We start from the raw sequence: 18,588 nt of genomic DNA, 5'->3' as shown, positions 1-18,588 counted from the left end.
TTTTTGGTATATGGGTACAATAATATCTAACCAAAAATTTGTAATGAAAAATATCTGTAAATGCTGGCAGCATATTTAGCCCATCAGTTTAACAGGATAAAATGATCAAACTGATTCAGCTTTTTTTACCTCCCCACTCCCAAGCCTTGGAAATTTCTTGTAACAAGATCTGACCTGTAAGAATTGTACAAAGAACTTCTGCCAACTCGCTTCAAAGAGTAATAGAAAAAATTACAGAAATGCAACAGTTTAACCTGCTGATACAGGTTTGATTTTAATCACTTAAAGTAGAACAGTGTTTTGATCTCTATTGCTAATGATGAGGGACTAATCTTTAGAAGAGCAGAGAGGCAAGGTTTGTTTGCATGAGGACAAGCAACAGATTGTTATACCACTTCTCTCTACTCCATTGGTCTCGGTGTATTCTACCCTCTGATTGATAGTGCCTATTTTATGAAGTCATGAAACCCAATCTTGACATTGTTTTGTTGAAGTCTACCTTAAACTTTCTACTGGAGTATGTGTACACTTCGGACTCACCCTGAATTCAGGTACTCTAAGCATTTACTGGTACAGACATCAGTGGCCTGACATCAAGTTAATTTTAATACCATTGGTTTTGTTTTGCTGTGTTTGTTTTTTGCCTTAATCTTTGTGCTGTGTTCAGATTTCATAGTGTTAATTATTTGGCAATGCTTACAGCTAGTACAGCTAGGTATTTATCATGCTAAAGGAAACTGCCAGATGTAAGGCATCATCAGTCCTTTCCATTATGGGATATGATTGAACTTTGGGTATGAAAGTGATCGATAGAGAAGTAGTGTTTTGTAAATTAGTTTATGTAGGTGACTTCACAGCTGAGTAGCTATCTCTGGTTACTTTATGTGATTAATGCCTGTAGAAAAATCAGTGGCACGATTATCAGAGCACAGAAGATTCTGAGCTCAAGAAAATGGGGAACAGAGTGGTACTGTGCTCCAATGTATACTTCTCTCCACAGCTCCTAGCACAGGGCTGACAAGAGAATACGTGCTCCATGTACGTTAGCTTCTGTATCAACCGATACTTGCTGAATGTGAGGCAGATTTAAAAAAGCAGAGGCCAGAGTGGGAGAGAGAACAGAAAGGCCTGAATAATGACTGTAAGTTACCTGTTGCCTCAAATGTCCTTATTCTGTGCTAGACAAAGCTACACTGCGTGGCAAGGACTGAGAACACCTAGTAGGACTTCATGTTATGTAAGCTCATTTTAACAATATATATACACAAATATAATAGATGCATTTTAACAAGGCCGGTGTTACATAAGCCATTTTGTATTTCAGTTTTTGTAGCAAGCATATCAGCTACCAGCTCCTTACTTCCAGTAAGTGAATATCTCCATCAATTTCCAGCGTGTCAATATCGCTAAGCTCTTTAAACCTGTGTTTGTACTCCAGGCTGTGTACACCATTTACTGCAACCTTGAATTCTCTAGCGTCACAATAAATTATCATCTGGAAGGAAAGTACACACAACATTAGTGGCTCCTCTTGGTTTAACATTTTTTGGTTTTTTTTGCACATTAACAGAATATCAAAAAGTAAACCCGCTGGGTTTGCTTTATACACAGAGGTGTTCTCCCAGCTTGCTGCTGTTAACTTCTCTTCTAAGACTCTAAAGTTTATCTGGTAGTAGCACCTTCTGCCTTGTTCCACTCAAGGAAGTGACTCTGAGTATGCTTGGAGCCTCACACTGTCCCCAGGGCCTGAGGCCTTCGTGCCCTTAGCACATTACCTACGCTGTGCCCTTTCCTGCCCGTCACTCCCAGCAAAGTTGCGCCCCCCACCCATGTTTGGGAACTGTAATGATGTCAAAAACTGCTGCCAGACTGACACAGAGGAGCAGATTCTAGCTTACAGGTTGAAAACCAAGGGACTTTTCTGCCTTAAACTCTAGGGTCTTAGACAAATCACACAATCAAAAACGTCAGAAGTTTAGGGCACTCTCTAGGATTGCACAGCTGCGTGGTGACCCTGACTTCCATCCCAGCTCAGCACATCTTGTCTCCATCTGTTTCCCAAAAAGCTCAGGATTCTATGAATCCACACAGGAATGAGCACTGTGGCAAAGATTCAATTCAGATTCATGACTGGTGTGAAGCTTTCAGAGTTGTCTTTGCCTAAAACTCAAAACGGCGAAAACCAAAAGAAACTACAATCCTTTTAAAATCACTTTTACACCTAAAACACCTACTTCTGGTAACACATTCCCGATGCCAGTCAGCCACAATTCTGCCAGTTGTTCTCCACTCACACTCAAAGGACCAGTTTGGTGACCCTGCACTGTGTTCTCCCTTCTGTCTCTTCCCTCTGTCAAGGCTTCAGAAGAGCAGAAAGGAGCAGCACAGCCCTGCTGCTAACCCGGCTCCATCCCCAGGGGCCAGGCCGAGGCAAAATCTAAATCTGCAAAGAAGCAAAGAGTGTATTTATTCTTTTGCTCTACTAGTGAAAGTGGCTGTGAGGGGAAATTCCCTGGATAAAAGAGGTGACAGAATCAAAGGCTTTAGAGCCACATAGAGAATTGGGGAAAATACCCATAACCTGGGATTCTGTCATCCTCACAACAGTGGTGGAAATCCCAGTTTCAACCAGGTGGAAGGGACCCTTGGTGAGGTACCTTCAACGAAATCTCAAGAGAACACAAAATACAGCCTCATGCCCAGAAGGGGCAGTAGACAGGCGTCATGGGAAGAGTCCATCGGTCCCCCGCATCGGTCCCCTGCATCGTACCAGAGCAAGCACGGCACCACTGCCTTACAGATGGAACTGCCTGCGGCCCAGGGAACACACTACCACCGAACAAGTACAAAACGTGCAAAAGACCACAATCTATAAGAAAACATGGAACAACAAAATCCCTCACAACCATCTGATGTTCTAGAACAGCTCATAACAACCTGATTTGATGATAAAAGAAATTACAAAACTGAAAGATATTTTTTAAAAGACTGTGGCAGCCGAATAAATGAATCTGAAACAATAAGGAACAGAAGATACTGGTTAAAAGCAAGCTAATGGCATAATGGAATAGTTCCAGAATCTCAATGAAAGCATATTAAAAAGGCAGGAGATGGAAGCAGAGAAAAACCAATCACTACAGAAAATTAAAAACAGTGGTCCAACATGAGGGTAATTACTGTTCCTAAGGTAGAAAACTACAAAAGGAAAAAATGATTATTTAAAAGAATTCTGTCCTTTTCCATTTTAATACAGAACCAAACTTGGGGTTGATTCAAAGAACAAGTTATGTCACTGGTTTCCTGTCACCAGCCCCAAGGGTCCACTTCCTTCTGGAGCAGTCACCTCTGTCTCCTGCCAGTGAGCCCCAGTCATCTTTGATACCTCGACTCCTGCCGAGCCAAGAAACCCTTGTGCTGCACTCCGCACCTCAAATCATCCTCTCAATCTGGAAAACCCACCTTTAACTTCACCCTCCTACATCCTTCTGAATTCCAAACCAATCTCCACACCTTCCAGGGAACCTCCTACGATTAGGGCACATCTGTTGCTCCACATACCGGGAACTTACGAATACATATGAATGTCCGATTGCCATCTTCTATTCAGCCTTGACGTTCCGGCCTTTAACAGCTAGTTTTGATGAGTCCTTAAGAACTCAACTTAATGGTCCAGAGTATGTGACCGTTTGGGGAACGTAGAAGCATGACTTAAATCAGTGACGCTGAATGACCACGTAAGGCAGTGCTTCACCTAAGCTGGTGAGTGAACCTAGCCAACCACTCAGCATCCACGTCAAGATTACTTCTGCTCAGCATCCAGGAACACATTTTGGGAAAGGTGGTGCGACCATAATATTCACACATTTGGGGGACTCAGGACCATATGTCTTAGTAAAGGTCTAAACATCTCTTCCCTTGAATAATATACAAACAGGACTAACCTGGAAGAAAGGACTGCCACCTAAAGCTATATATAACCAAGATGGCAGGTGACAGAGCAAACAATTTTATGGTTCCTGTGTCCTTATGTTCACTTAGGTAATATCCTAAACCTCTTTCTCTGTCCTGAAGCAAGGTTCCAGTTAAAATTCCTATGAACTAATACGGGGCCACATAGTAATAATGCCAAGCAAACCAGGTGGTATTCTACTGGCTGTGCCACTTATGCCAATCAAAATACTGATTGTATTTTGAACGCCCCTTTTATAACGCAGACCCTCTTCAAATAAAAGCCAGGTGCAATTTCCACATATTAAGCTAGGACTTGATTTAAAAAGTCCATTTATCCTACTCCTCCTCCCAGGATTCTTTGTCGTGTCCCGTAAGAAAATCTTACCTCAAAGTACATCCCAGGACTAAATGGGAAACAGGTAATATTTCTCTCTTCTTCTCCCCAGGACTCGTGAAGAAAAGAATTTCTTACAAATGCTTTAATATTCAGGCGTGGGTTCAAGTGAAGAGCAATATCCTTTGATTTTCCTGATACTAGGTTAACATTAAAGCTTTTGAGAGAATAAAAAAACAAAACCAAGTTGAAGACCGCAGTGTGGTTTCTGCAATTTTAACAATCAGAACTGAGCTCTCATATCACAATTACACAAAACATGTGCACACAGACAGAAGAATGCAGATGAAGGTAAAATTTTAAATTCGGAGTTAGCATTCCACCGATGTAAATATGCTCTTTGCAAAATAAAAATCTAAAAAACTTGAACATCAGAGTTGAGGCCTCAGATCTGGGTGGGAAGCAACTGAAGGGTTAGAGCAAGTAACCTAAATGCTTGCTTCTGGCTGCAGGAGGATGTGGTCCTCTCAAGTACTATTTTAATATTTACAACTGTTCTGTTCTTGAAAGTGATTGCTTTCTAGGAAATAGCTAATTTCAAGCTTTCAGAAGTCTGAACGTCTCTAGAAAAGGTTCTTAAGAGAAATTCTACAAGTCACATGACCTCCTGGCTGCCTTGGAGTTCTACAAGGCACAGGTGGGCTTCCCAGACAAAAACGCCACCCTCTTGTCTGGCCACAAAAAGCCTAGCTCAGAACATTGGCCTTTAGTCCTGATTCTGCCACCAGCTAGTTGTTAGCAGTCTTGTTGGCAGCCTGACCTCCCGTGGCTTTGACAGTCTCACCTTTCCGGTGAGGATCAGGACACTACTCCTGCTCCCCGGTCACAAGACTGGTAGGGCTATAAGGCAGTAAGAGACGTGCGGGCAAAGTACTCGCACTAGTCCTGGTCACAGTGGTACTGACCCTTTGGCAGTTTTATTCACTTCTCCTTTAATGAAGACGGTTCGTCCAGGGCCCATGGAGGAGTTCAACCTCGCAGTGAATGGAAGAGTCTGAGGAGAAACCACAGTCAGCACTAGGAAGCCTGCAGAAAGTGACCTCATGGGAAAACTGTCCAAAGACACGGGGCAATGTTTAAAGGCCCTGCCCCTGTGAGCCCCAGCGGTCAGCACCACCTGGCTCACAGCGAACACTCAAAGCGTTTCAGAGGAGGACATGAATGCACGTGAAGTGGGGCCTGAGTGAAACACACTCCGAGAAAGTTGCCTACACTTGGAGTCTGCAGACGTGCTCCACGTTCAGCCTGAGGGGAAGCAGCCCCGGGGGGAGGCTTACAGAAAGACTCAGCCTAGAGCCTCCATGCCCAGCTGACTCTTCTCTCTCCGGGGTCAGCACAGAAAGGCAGAGTGGCTGCTTTGGGCTTCTACTGAGGGTAGAAGTTACACATTACCAGCTAATTAAAACTTAATTGGCTATACAGAATTAAGAAAATTTTTGGCTCTTCAAACCTTCGACAAACAGCTGGTAGGTAGTATTTTGGCGCAAGTCAAAGTGTGATTGGCAGTCGAACCTTTGCTCTTGGTGTAGACAGTTCTGGGTACGATTTTAGAAATGTCTCCTCTATTACTAGGCTGTTGGGGAAAGAGTTCTGCAGTAAGGTAGGGAAGGAATGAAGCTATCTTCTAAGGTTTAAACTATTCATGTCCTGGGTTGTTTTATAAAACATTCCGTGTTAGAACCTAGGCAAAAATACTTACAAAATGTGGTGTGTCGGACTTCAGTACCTATTGGAAGAGAAAGTCAAAGTGAAGACATTTGAAAGGGAAAAATTACATTTTATAACATGAGCAGTCAGATCCTATTGGTTATAACAGCCAGAGCCTGTGCTTCCTGACGGGGTGGTGCGGACTTGTGATGGGCTACTCAGGCTGGGGATAGTCTCATGGTCCTGCTCAGCTGAAGCCTGTATCCTCCAGCATAAATTAATTTTTCGTAGGACTACACGTGAACTTCAGACATGTTTTACTTGTTCTTTCCAAGGTGCTCCCAAAATGCTGAGATGCTATATTCCATCTATTAGGTCACATGTTCCGAGATCATTAAGGCATCACTTTCTCCATTAATAACAGAGACTCAGTGTTTAGACTGTACTTCTTCCTACCGGGGAGAAGATATATGTGGAAGTTCATGTGCCAAGGCACTGTGTTTGGTATTTATAAATACCATGTGACAATTCTCTTCAACAGTTAAAGAGTGAGAGGGGTTTTTTTTGTTGTTTTTTTACATAAGAATGGTGGGTAGTGGGCAGATACACTGAGAGCTCTAGCATCTGCAAAACGTACAGTGCCTGGGACAGAAGGAAATGCCTTAATTTTCAAATGCTTACTTCCAGCCTATTAATAATTAAAAATATTTTTTCACATTAAAAACATAATTTTAAAAAACTCAGCTTGCCTGCCACCTGATTTACATGGAAACTAAAAGAACATTTTTAAACTGGTAGTTCATGAAAAGATTTAATATTTACATTTTCTTTACTTATCTCTGTCAGTTCCAGAGTAGGTGCTTGGGTACTTCTGAAATCCTGGAGATAAGATTAATTTTTAACATCCATCAGAATTCTAAATACAACCTCCCTGACATATCAAAAGGAAAGAATTATAAATAATACTAAACATGAAAATATGCTTGAAAATTATAATCCAAAAATGTACTTCACATTAGGGTCCTTTCCCCTATGAAACTGGCAAGCGTTACAGAGACTAAGAACGAGCATCGAGAAGAATGTGAGTGAGCGGGCATGGCTGCCGAGACTTCATTGTTGGAAGTCTTTTTGGAGGGTGAGCTCACCAGCCCTCCAACTAGTATCAGTTGTAACTTAAACTGCACATACCCTTTGACTCAGACTTTCTACTTCTAGGAATTGATTTTCGAGAAATCCTCCCCTGTACTCCTATGTCAAGGAATTAGTCCCTATTAAAAAGGGTTTTTGTTTTGTAGTTACTGTTTTGGGTTTTGTTTTTGTTGTCATCGTTAAAACCATACTAGATTTGAGCTCCTATAGACATTAAAGCCCTGGACAATACACAGCACACTACCAGTCTGAAAGATTTACTTCCAAGAAATTAATACACTAAGGATGGAAACATTTACAGTATTTTTATCTTAATAGAAGACGTTGGGGCGCCTGGGTGGCTCAGTCGTTAAGCGTCTGCCTTCGGCTCAGGTCATGATCCCAGGGTCCTGGGATCGAGCCCCGCATCGGGCTGCCCGCTCAGCGGAGAGCCTGCTTCTCCCTCTCCCACTCCCCCTGCTTGTGTTCCCTCTCTCTCTGTGTGTCTGTCAAAAAAATAAATAAAATCTTTAAAAAAAAAAAAAAATAGAAGACGTTAAAGATACTTCCTACCGTTTCATCAGAAGACATCACCGAAGAAGACCCCAGGCTATGGAAGGATACTCACCGAGCTGAAGCTATAACCAATTGAGTGGACATTCACTTTGCCGTAAATGCCCAGAGTGTCTATTTTCCCTGGGCTAATCCTGTGGGCATAGAGCAGTATATGTTTCCCATTTACAGCCACCTAAATGGATACAGAAGACAGCTCAGCACCCCCGGAAAAACAAAACAAAAAAAAACAATTAATACGTTTACTAATGTATCCAAATTTAAGCCAAATTTAAATAGTGTTTACTTGGGTTTAATTATATCTTTGCCCACGGTCTGCACATTACATGTCTGACCAAACTGAAAGCATCCATAATACTAGCAGTGTTTCTTAACTTCCTTTGAGAAACCACCATGGACCCCCCCACCCCACCGACAGATTATGCATTTATAAGTATATGTGCATACGCATGTGTGCCCCCGTGCATATACATGAGTCCCCCGATGCCCTAGGCCTGTGAACACGCCGGTTGGCGATCTGCCCTGCAGGCTTGCCACCCCACCCGCTGTCCTTGAGGACCACACTCTAAGGAAGACCACCCTGCACACGGCAGGTGTTCAGTAAATATTTGTTGAATCTGCTAAATGAAGGGACATGGGCAAGCTACGCAATTCAGCTGCGATTCCTAGTGTAAGCAGGAAAAGGCTCTCCCTCAAAGAACGGGCTGCTGTTGTGAGGAGACCATAAAGTCACTCGAGAGTCGGGCAGCACACGGCCTGCTGGCAGGTGTCCACTCCGCTCGGCTCCCTGTCCCTCCCTCCCAGCTAGGGGATGTTGGGAAAACACAGGCCGGATGCAAACCGGTCTCCGACCTCAAGGAGCTTAAAATCCCACTGGCGGGTAAAATAAACAGGAAAAGGCACCACAGTACAGGACCGAGCGTTTTAAAGAATGCTGCAGATACAGGTGCTCAGAGCGCCAGGGTGGGGAGGGACGACTGGAGTTCGGGAGAGTCAGGGCAAGTGTGCTGGTGGGAGCATATCCCAAAGGACAGAAAGGACCCGCACCAGAGACGGGAAATCTTCACTGTAAGCTGAGCGGATCTCTAGTCTGGGAGGCTCGAGGCTCCACAGGGCTCGAGGGCAAGTGCGCCCCATCCAAAGCCTCTGGGGCCATCTGCTACCTCACACGTATGCGCTAGTACGTGCAGGGTATTTACCGCTTGAAGCCAGTGGTGGGATTTACTACACGTAGGACTTCTAGGACCTTCTCTGCATCTAAAATCTCATGATCCTAAAGAACTTGTGGCAGAACTTTGATTCTCTATCCATCTGTTAGTTTAGGATGCCCCACACTTTGGGTCACGGTGACCACAGTTGACTATCCCATATTTATACGATGCTGTGCCAATTCAGATCTAAGCTCAGCCACGCTAGAAACAGGATCTAATAAAAAGGTAGGCTGCCCTGGACCCATATTCCAGATGAAACAGCAGGGCAGACAGATGTGTGCCCCACCTCCCACTTAGGTACCCCCCGGCCCCTACTTTTGAGCAAAATGATAAAGCCACTCTTTTTTCTCTGAACTGAAACAATAGAGGGGTGCAGAGCTGCCCTGGGCACTTATGGCCATTAATGAGGATTCCACCTACATTCCCCAAAACCTACCTGGAATTTGTCTTTCAACACCATCATCACAATTTCAAAAGATTTTTCTTTTTTGAAAGGCACGTCGTAGGTGATCTCTTCCCATCCCCATTTTTCATTTTTCAGAGTATTGCACACGATGCAGTCGGACCACTTGAAACGTGGGTTGAAATGAAAGGCCACGTCGGCGCGTGGCTTCACGCTGCTCCCGCACTGCAGATCCACCTGGAACCTGCGAGAGCAAGGAGCGAGGGGCTGCATGGGCACTTGGAAGGAGGCTGCGGGGGAAGGCCCAGCAAGCAAGAAACTCCAGCCTCAGCGACCCATGACTGATCCTCTGTTCCTTCACCCATGTGGCCTAAATACCTTCTTACAGAATCTTCCTTTCCTTCCTCAGTGCAGAGCCCTGAGCTGTGGCTGGGGCCCCGTCTTTGCAGAGTAAGAGCCCACATTTTCCAGCCTCCCTGGCAGGCAGGCGTCCTGGAGACTCTGCTGAGGTGGAAGTGTTCAGGGAAGGCTCCTGGGAATGGCCCGAAGTCAGCCAGCATCTGCCTCCTTTTGTCCACCCCCACCGCCCCCCCGCCCACTCCCCCAAACCCCAAAGGCACCCACCCAGCCACCCAAAACATGGTGTAAGGGCTGGATTTCTAGCTGCCACGAGCCCTGAGGAAGAGGACCTCACCCTAGGGACAGCAGAACCGTGAGCCGGGAGAGGCCTGCTTCTCCAGGTTCTATGGAGTTGCCTGGAAACATGTGGGATGTCTTCTTCAGACTTGACTTCCATCGCTGTTATCCAGGCATCAGCCACACAGAGCTGGCCCAGCTCGAACTCAGCCTCGTCCACAGTTTGTACCCAGAGCAAGCATCAGACAACTCGCCCAGAAAGGATCTTAAGCGATGCTGTGGGAATGTTATGGTGTAACTAGACCTTGTCCCTGAGGTCTGACCACAATTCCCGTCATGAACCAGATCTCTAATCCTTTATATTCAAACCAGACTACTGTAATTAAACACCGAAGTGACCTTTATTTCGGTCATTTACTCCCATCTCCTTGGTACCTGCGCTGGGGCTGCTGATGAAAGCAAAACCAGGCCTCAAAGTACCAAAATGGTCTCCCCACAAAAAGACAGTTCAGTCATGTACCTGCTTCATCTAACATGATGGCTTTACCTGTCCGAATCACAGGGAACATGCCCACGTATTACAATCAAAGTTCCAGGCTCCAACTGCCCAGGAATGGTCCCAACATAGGGGATTACCTAGGAAAAGATAATTTTAACAAGTGGATGTTTACATAAAACAGAAAGACTACATTTTGAAAGGCTGCATGTAAATCTCGGAATCTAGCATTTTTCCAAGTCACTATTCAAACAGGATAGTGACAGTATCTGAAACCTCTTTTGAGTTCTTTACAGAGACATAGCTGAAAGTTCACAGACTTTTTTATTTGGCTGGGGGTTTTGTGAAATAAAATGTCTACTTAACAGAATAATTCTGATAATAGGAAAAAAAACTTGCTGGAAGTCCTGTCCCCCTCCCCCTCCCCTAAAGTTCCACTGCTGATCCCAACACGGGGACCGAGAGCATGCGAGGCCCCGAGCCTGTGTTGATGGAGGCAGTGACACTGGCTCACCGCCTGTGGAGGGGGCTCCGAACATAGCCCCTCCTCCACACCTGGGATCCGAGTGTCTCATCTTCCCTGCCAGGCTTCCAGACCACAGCCCAGGCTTGCAGACCCTTGCTGGGAGTCAGAACCGCGTGATCTCAGGGATGACTCTGGGGGCCTGTGGTCTCTCGAGACAGCACCCACCTGGCCTGGCCTGGTCCAGTCTGCAGGCTTAGATTCCAACACAGTATCCAGGTCTCAGCCCGCCCCCCTCATCACCTGGAACCCAGCCTTTTTGTCCGGGGCTGGACACACTATCAGATCTTGTCACTTCCCCAGAGGTGACTCCACCATCCTCCCCACCCACTGGCTGCACCTCCTGCATCACAACCATTGCCCCTTTCACTCGGGGGCATCTGAGCAAGCCAGGCGGGCCAGACACCATCATGCTTTACACCAGGCTCACCCGTTAGGACAGAATGCTAAAATCTATCCAAGGTAGCTCTGATCGTCAAGAAATAAGACCTGAAATGAGAGGGCATATAAAAGTAGTTGTAGATTGGTGGTTCCTAAGCTGAAAATCTTAGCACAAGCACCATCTCCTCCATGGAGCCTTTTTCAGACTCCATGCGCCAAGGGACACTGCCCCTCTCCGAGGGCCCCTCACAGCACATGAGACACCGCCTAGATTGTAAGCTGCACCTTTACACGCCCACAGCTGAGGTCAGGAGCCGGTCAGTGGTTGCATGGTGAAGGAGTGAGTTCTCACCAGCCCAGAAACTGGGTTCTAGCAAACTGCACATACGCAGACGAGTGGCAGCTGAGTAGCAGCTCAACGACACGTCTTGCTGCCTTAACCAGTGAGCCAAGCGATGACCAAGAACAGCAGAAAAGGATGGAAGCCCGCTGTCCCCTGGTGTCACCTGGTGTCAGGAGAGCTGCTGAGAGCATGGTGGGTGGGAGGAGCAGAGTCCATCCCACCAGAAAACACCACAGCACACGTCAGAGGGTGGCGACAGCCCCATGCCAAAGCAGCTGGGTGCTGTGTGGAGAGGATATGGAAGGAATTACACGTCCACACTGATCCTCTGGGCCACAGCCGATTCCAGGAACAGCTAGCAGGACCCTCCGCAGGGTAAATCTCTTAATCGACTGAACAGTCTTCGTAACTTCAAATTTTATATACATTCCAATTATATTTATGCAGAATATTTAATGATGCAAAAATGTTAGGGATAAAAATATTAGTGAGAAAAGAGCCTGCAGAACTATACACAGTATGATCTTACCTAAGTTAATGCTAAACATTAAAAAAAGAAAACACTGTAATGAAATAAACCAAAAATGTTAATAATAGTTTTCTTGAGGAATGGGATGTTAATTTTCTTCATGTATTTTTATATTTTCCAGATCTCTACAATAAGCATTTATATTTTTACAACCACAAGTTTTTATTATATATTTAACTTTAAGGTTGGAAAGAGCTTTCTGAGGCCCAATAATCTACCCATCACTGCCAATAAGTTCTTCACAATTGTTAGTAAGTTGTTCCAGTCTAGAAACAACAGTGCTGAACATTTTCGCCATTTGCTCTTTTAGTTGTCTGGATTAACACTTCCTACTTAGGAAAGTTCCCTCCATGATATCAGTCATACTCAAGTGATTTGGATCATGTGAGTGACATGAAATGCCCTGCAGCCCACTCCTTGAACTCATGACTATCTGCTCCAGTGAAAAGGGAGGAGGACGCTGTTTTGTAGGTAAATGTCAAGCTTTGATGTTTCATGAATAATTTAAGTAAAAAAAATTAAAGCACAGCTCTGATCACACTGGAGACAACACTGTAAGTTTAAGCCATACTTGGGTTTAGTGTTACCTGCCGGAACATCCTAGCTGACTCACAGTGCTCTGCCTGTTTTAGGATTACTTCTGCAATGTCTCCTACCCACAAAGGTCTCTCCTCGGCGGACTCTGCAGCTAAAAGAAGTATGCGAGTCCTGTCCGGGAGGGGCCTGTAATGCAGCTGGGAAGAAGTCAGATCCCCGTGGAAATGGGATACTCGGGCTGTTCAGAATCACCATCTTCTCCCGTATCTGGAAGATCCTCACTCAGCCTCATCTCAACTGCAGGGAAGGGCAAGGGCATAGGACAAAACTCGGTCACTCAGGCCCCCCAGACCTTCCAGACAGGAAGTTAGAACCAGAGACAAGAAGCCGGGATCACTGAGTGGTGGCTCTGCTGGCGGGCAGCAGCTGTCCCCAGGGTCGGAGGCAGGGCTGGCCCGCGTGGGGTTGCCAGTGCAAAGGGACCCTCTTGGTGGAAGAGTCGTACAGCATGACTCTAGGTATCGTCTGTGATTCTGTAGTTGCCAAGTGTGGTTCTTCAGTCCTGCTACAGATTCTGAGAACTACTGAGTATCACTGAATAAATTCCTTTTCTGCTTAGGACTGGCCTCTGTGCTTCCAACTACAGACAGTAAGTTCAACATCTTCAAATACAGGGCACCAGATCGGTGCTTCAGAAAAATGTATAAAGAATTCCAAGTTGCCCAAAGAACGTTCGTTGATAAGGAGCGTGGTGTGAGCTGGGCAGTTGGGAGGGGCAAGCCCGTTCTGGTAGAGATGTCCGTTTACAAAAGCAGAGAGGCAGGAAAAGCCAAAACAGATCCGGCAGACAGTGAGGAGGAAGGGGGCAGTTCAAGACAGAGGGGGAAAGTGTACAATGAGATCATGAAAGCGGGGCTTGGGGGCAACGGTCCAGCGGGGTACAGAATGCTGGAGCGCAGCGGATTCGCTGGGAGCCGGAGACAAGGACACAAGCCAGGCGATGGTGGTAGACCCTGGGGGACTCGGGGAGGAAGAGACAGACGCAAGACCACTTCAAAGGAAACGATCTCTAGGGGCCACCGTCTAAAATGGTAAAACCGGGGAGGAAACAGATTTCAGGAGGAAGAGGAGTTTAGTTTTGAACACGTCTTGTGTGATGGGTTGGGAGAACATACACCGAGAGGGGTGGGGGATCCAGGGCCACATGGTGACTGAGTGGCCAGGACTCATGCTCCCAGTCAGAGAAGATTATTAAAGGGATCAAAGTAGATAAGCTGAGAGGACAAGGCAGGGGCAAAGGTTTGTAAAATGGTTTGGAAAATGTGGGTGTATGCAGGACAGAGTTAACAAAGCAGACGGGACTGCTAGCCCTGCAAGGCCTCCTGACGAGGCTGGCCCTTGGCTGGGGTCTAGGAAGTTGGATCTGGGGAGAGCACCCACCACCCAGACAGCCAAGGGTGGTCTCCTGTACCTAAACTATGCAAGCCATGTGGCGTATGCTAAACCCCGCTTTCCTCTCGGGAGTCCGGCATTGCGGTACGTGTTAGTCAGTGCAGTCCACGTGCCCAGCTCCCGAGCGAATCCCTGGGCAGGGAGTCTGGGGGGCTTCCCTGGTGGGCCGCATTTCACACGCACTGTCACAGCTTGCTGCTGGGGGATTTCAGTACGTCCTGGGGGAGTCCACCGCGGGACGACCCGTGGAACCTGGCACCTGGATTCCCCTGGACTTTGCCCCGGGTGCCTTTCCCTTAGTGACGTTGCTCTTTATCGTTTCACTGTAATAAACCACAGCCGTGAGGAGGACTATGTGCCGCTGAATCATCACACCTGGGTGTGTGTGTTGGGGACCTCGATTCGGGGGGATGGGGAGAGAAAGGAGAGAAGGATCGGTCAGCTGGACACCTCCAGGAGGTCAGTCTCAATATGGGAAGACTGTCAAAATCCTTAACATGGAAAAATAAGGAAGATTTAAAAAAAGATAATGAAGTGGCTATCATGCTCTTTGACCCAGTGATTCCACTTTTACAGACTGACGCTATAAAATTCGGGCACACATGCATAAGGATGCGCATACCAGGCTGTAGCCCACAGCCCTGGGTCCCATCACAAAAGGAAACAGTCCTTTCATGGGAACTGGCTGAATAAGTGACGGTATGTCCATCCGATGGACCAGTCATGCAGCCTCGACAATAAGCGAGGAAATCCCAAGTGTGCTGAGAGCTCCAAAATGCGTTCAGTGGGGAGAGGAGCACCCCGAGCAGTGTCTATGCAGGCACCTTGGAGATACTGCGGGGTGGGCTTCCGGGCCACTTCCATAAAGTGAAGACCGCAAAAAAGCTGTTCAGATACATTCTGCGGTTTCCCAGTGCATAAAGAAGTTATGTGTACATGATACGGAAGTCTATTAAAGTGTGCGTGGCATTATCTCTAAAAGGAAAAAAAAGTACTTTCTTTAATTTAAAAATATTGCTACAAAATGCCAACCATCGTCTGAGCTTTCAGCAGGTTGTAATCCCTGACCACTGTAACTGATATGATAATAATGAAAACGTTTGAAGTGTTCCAAGGATTTCCAAATTGTGACAGAGACGTGAAGAGAGCAAATGCTGTTGGGAAAATGGTGCTGACAGACTTGCTTGCCGCGGGGCTGCCACAGACCCTCACTTTCAGGGAAGCACCATAAAACGAGGCCCGTAGTGTGATACACACGTGTGAAGAAACAGGACCAATAATAGTGATACACACAACACACACTCTTGGATATTCACATGTATTCTTGGGAAGGGTTTACAGAAAACTGGTAAATAGGGTTGGCTTCAGGGAGGGGAACCGAGTACCAGGGCAGAAGGAAAATTTATGGGTTCATGTAACCCTTAAATACGGTTTGAAATTTTAAAAATGATTTACACATACTATCTTTAGATTTTAAAAATAATAATAAAAAAGGAAAAGCCACTGGGTTTGACATAAGTGAAATTAAATTTGGAACACAGATTATCTTCAAACTATCTGGGGCTTGGCGGCATGGGAGGCGGCAAAGTTAAACAGCAGAAAGACACGGAAAGGAATGGAAACCCGCAAAAGGGAAGCTGATTCGGGGAGGAAGACGTAACTTTAGATATGAACTCCTCAGTCTTGAAGCAAGGGCATCTAAGAACCTTAGATAAAAGGCCAGAACTGCTCACAAGCTGTGTACATACTCAAAAGGTCGAACGGTGATCAGTAAAGACACAAAATGAAGAGAAAGACACGACTAGTAAAGACAAAAAGGAAATTAAGAAAGAGTAAAAAAAAAAAAATCAGAGGGCAGAGCTGTCATGAGCGAACCAAGACAGCAGAATGGACGCGTTCTCAGGACGATGGTCAGCAAGGGGAGACAGAACAAGGACACGAGGCTGGACGGGACCTCGGAGGTTAAGAAAGATTTTACTGTCTTGTGTTTTAAGATTAAGTGGTAAGGCAGGAAGGGGAGGTACTCAGAATACTAAGGAGAAAAGGATAAAGGTGGAAGTGAGGTTCCCAAGGAGACTGGAGGATGTTTTGGCACCAGGTGGAATGAATGTTAACCAATTTGATTCCTTGCTAAGTAACTTCTTAACCAGCTAACACTCAGTCACATATTAAGAACTGTATAAACAACAACAGTCGGTGAAATAAATTAGGTATGAAAAAGCACACAGGACTGTTACACAGTGTACTTTATTTTTTTCCAAGAAGACTTAATATGGTAGAATTTGCTGCCAGTGTGGATGGAAACTTTTGAAACATTAAGAAATAAAAATTAAAAGGCGGTAGTTCTGTGTCTTCATAATGCTTCATAAAGCTTACAGTAAAAAGCCAATAAACACAAGAGTGTCCACACTGCTTAAGCTCTTCTCCATTTGCAGCTAGCTGTCCTTTCAGTGTTCAAAACACAATGGGGAAAAAAAACAGAGGCTGCAAATAACTTAGATATTTTAAGTCAGTCGATTAGGATATTGTATAAGCTAGACTTAAAAAGAACTATTTTCTTGCATTACAGTTATTTTGTTAGTGATCAGTTCAAAAAACTGAAGAAGAGCTTAGCAGTGTGAGCACTTTGTGCTATGAATATTTAAGAAGTTAAATTTAAAGACGGAGCAGTGTCATTTTTTAAAAAGATTTATTTATTTTAGAGAGAAAGACTGAGAGACAGAGAGAAGGGGGGGCAGAGGGAGAGAGAATCCCAGGCGGACTCCCCGCTGAGCATGGAGCCCAACTCAGGACTCAATCTCATGACCCTGAGATCACAACCTGAGCCGAAATCAAGAGTAGGACGCTTATCTGACTGAGCCACCCAGGCACCCCAGCAAAATGTCATTTTTGCTATTCAGTTCAATCTTTCTACCTCTACCCTTTTCTGCTTGTGAAAACGGACTATAAAACTGAAAAACTGAAAAGACAAAAAAAAGAAGGCTATTTGCTAAAAGTATTTACTTTGGAAGAAGATGTCACCATAAATTATCCTCAGAACAGCAGTGAGGCCACGTGGGGGTCCTGGCTGCATTCCTGCCCTAGAGCACCACTACGTCTCCTGGCCCTTCGGCAGGAAATGAACATCAGTGCACTCTTGTTTCGACCCTGTAGCTGAATGTGCAGAAATCACAGGAATCATCAGCATGCCTGTATCAAGATGCACAGCAATTTTAATCTAAAAAAACTACTTTCTAAATCACATTCAGGTAAGGCACCTTTGTGCAGGAAGGGCAGAACTGAGGAGCGTCACCTGACCATCCCTTCCACCTCCTGGCAGGAGCCGGGGCTGGACTTCAGGCACCCTTGTGGGCAGCCTTTTTTTTTTTTTTTTAATCTTTGCAGAAAGTCCATCTACAACCTTGAGATGTTGTTGCTGTTGTTTTTTAAGTAGGCTCTACACCCAGCGTGGAGTCCAATGTGGGGCTTCAACTCATGACCCCAAGATCAAGACCTGAGCTGAGATCAAGAATCGAACACTTAACCGACTGAGCCACCTGGGCGTCCCCAACCTTGAGATGTTTTTAACTGTAAGATACAGAAAATCATTTTGAATGTCCCACTGACTTCAAACTCAATCTTCCTTTTTAAAGGAAGCCTACTATTGAAGGCTATTTCTTCTAAAATGGAATTTGCTGGGGCGCCTGGGTGGCTCAGTTGGTTAAGCAACTGCCTTTGGCTCAGGTCATGATCCCAGGGTCCTAGGATCGAGCCCCACATCGGGCTCCCTGCTCGGCGGGAAGCCTGCTTCTCCCTCTCCCACTCCCCCTGCTTGTGTTCCCTCTCTTGCTGTCTCTGTCAAATAAAATCTTTTAAAATAACTAACTAAATAAATAAAATGGAATCTGCTTGATGCGGTAGTTGTCCCTCACTCTGCATAATGACATCAAAACCTGGATAAAAAAGAGTTACAACTAGAAAGTAAGTAACAAAAAAAGGGGACCACAAACACAAATGAGACTGGCTTAGGGCCCTACTTCAAGGACTTGCACCCTCTCTCTCTTGCCCATGAGTCTCCTGGGGTGGGGAACGAGCAGTTACAAAAAAAAGCAGCAACTCTATCTCAGACCTAAATTCAGGATTCAGCTTCAGATATGTGGAAACCAGACATTTCTGAAGATTCTTATTGCCACATAAAACTAAAACAAGTTCATTACTTCCCAGGATGTACACTGAAAGTTCTAGCAATTGCAGTCACTGGGGCTTTTGGACCAAAAGACCCTAATTCTTCTCTTTCTCCAACTTGCCCCTAGCTTTTGACCTTTGCCCCACTCAAGTATGAAGCAGTACTTGAAAGAGGGAAAAGCTGAGGGGAAAACAGACATTTACTTCTCATGAACAGGGT

At 45.5% G+C, this 18,588-nt stretch overlaps 1 protein-coding gene across 4 annotated transcripts; it reads right to left on the bottom strand.

The window, feature by feature from the left end:
• Positions 1–243: 243 nt before the first annotated feature.
• On the bottom strand, positions 244–16,265 carry LGALS8 (galectin 8). Of its 4 annotated transcripts, XM_081824336.1 has the most exons (9): positions 10,491–15,541; positions 9,341–9,551; positions 7,749–7,868; positions 6,815–6,871; positions 6,045–6,071; positions 5,796–5,918; positions 5,251–5,339; positions 4,337–4,502; positions 244–1,495 (listed from the first exon to the last, which is right to left on the bottom strand). In XM_081824336.1, the coding sequence occupies exons 2-9, from the start codon at positions 9,365–9,367 to the stop codon at positions 1,346–1,348; spliced, it is 759 nt and encodes a 252-aa protein (XP_081680462.1). In that variant the 5' UTR covers positions 9,368–9,551; positions 10,491–15,541; the 3' UTR covers positions 244–1,345. The 4 variants fall into 4 exon arrangements, with proteins under 4 accessions (XP_081680462.1, XP_081680463.1, XP_081680464.1 ...); XM_081824337.1 differs by lacking the exon at positions 6,815–6,871 and having other exon boundaries at positions 10,491–16,265; XM_081824338.1 differs by lacking the exon at positions 5,796–5,918 and having other exon boundaries at positions 10,491–10,842.
• Between the last annotated feature and the right edge of the window lie 2,323 nt (positions 16,266–18,588).

This window comes from Leptonychotes weddellii, chromosome 6 (assembly GCF_054177405.1).
Source record: "Leptonychotes weddellii isolate Sample4059 chromosome 6, ASM5417740v2, whole genome shotgun sequence".
Classification (NCBI taxonomy): domain Eukaryota; kingdom Metazoa; phylum Chordata; class Mammalia; order Carnivora; family Phocidae; genus Leptonychotes; species Leptonychotes weddellii.
Note: the sequence above shows the minus strand (reverse complement) of the source record. Positions and strands in the feature narration are given on the sequence as shown.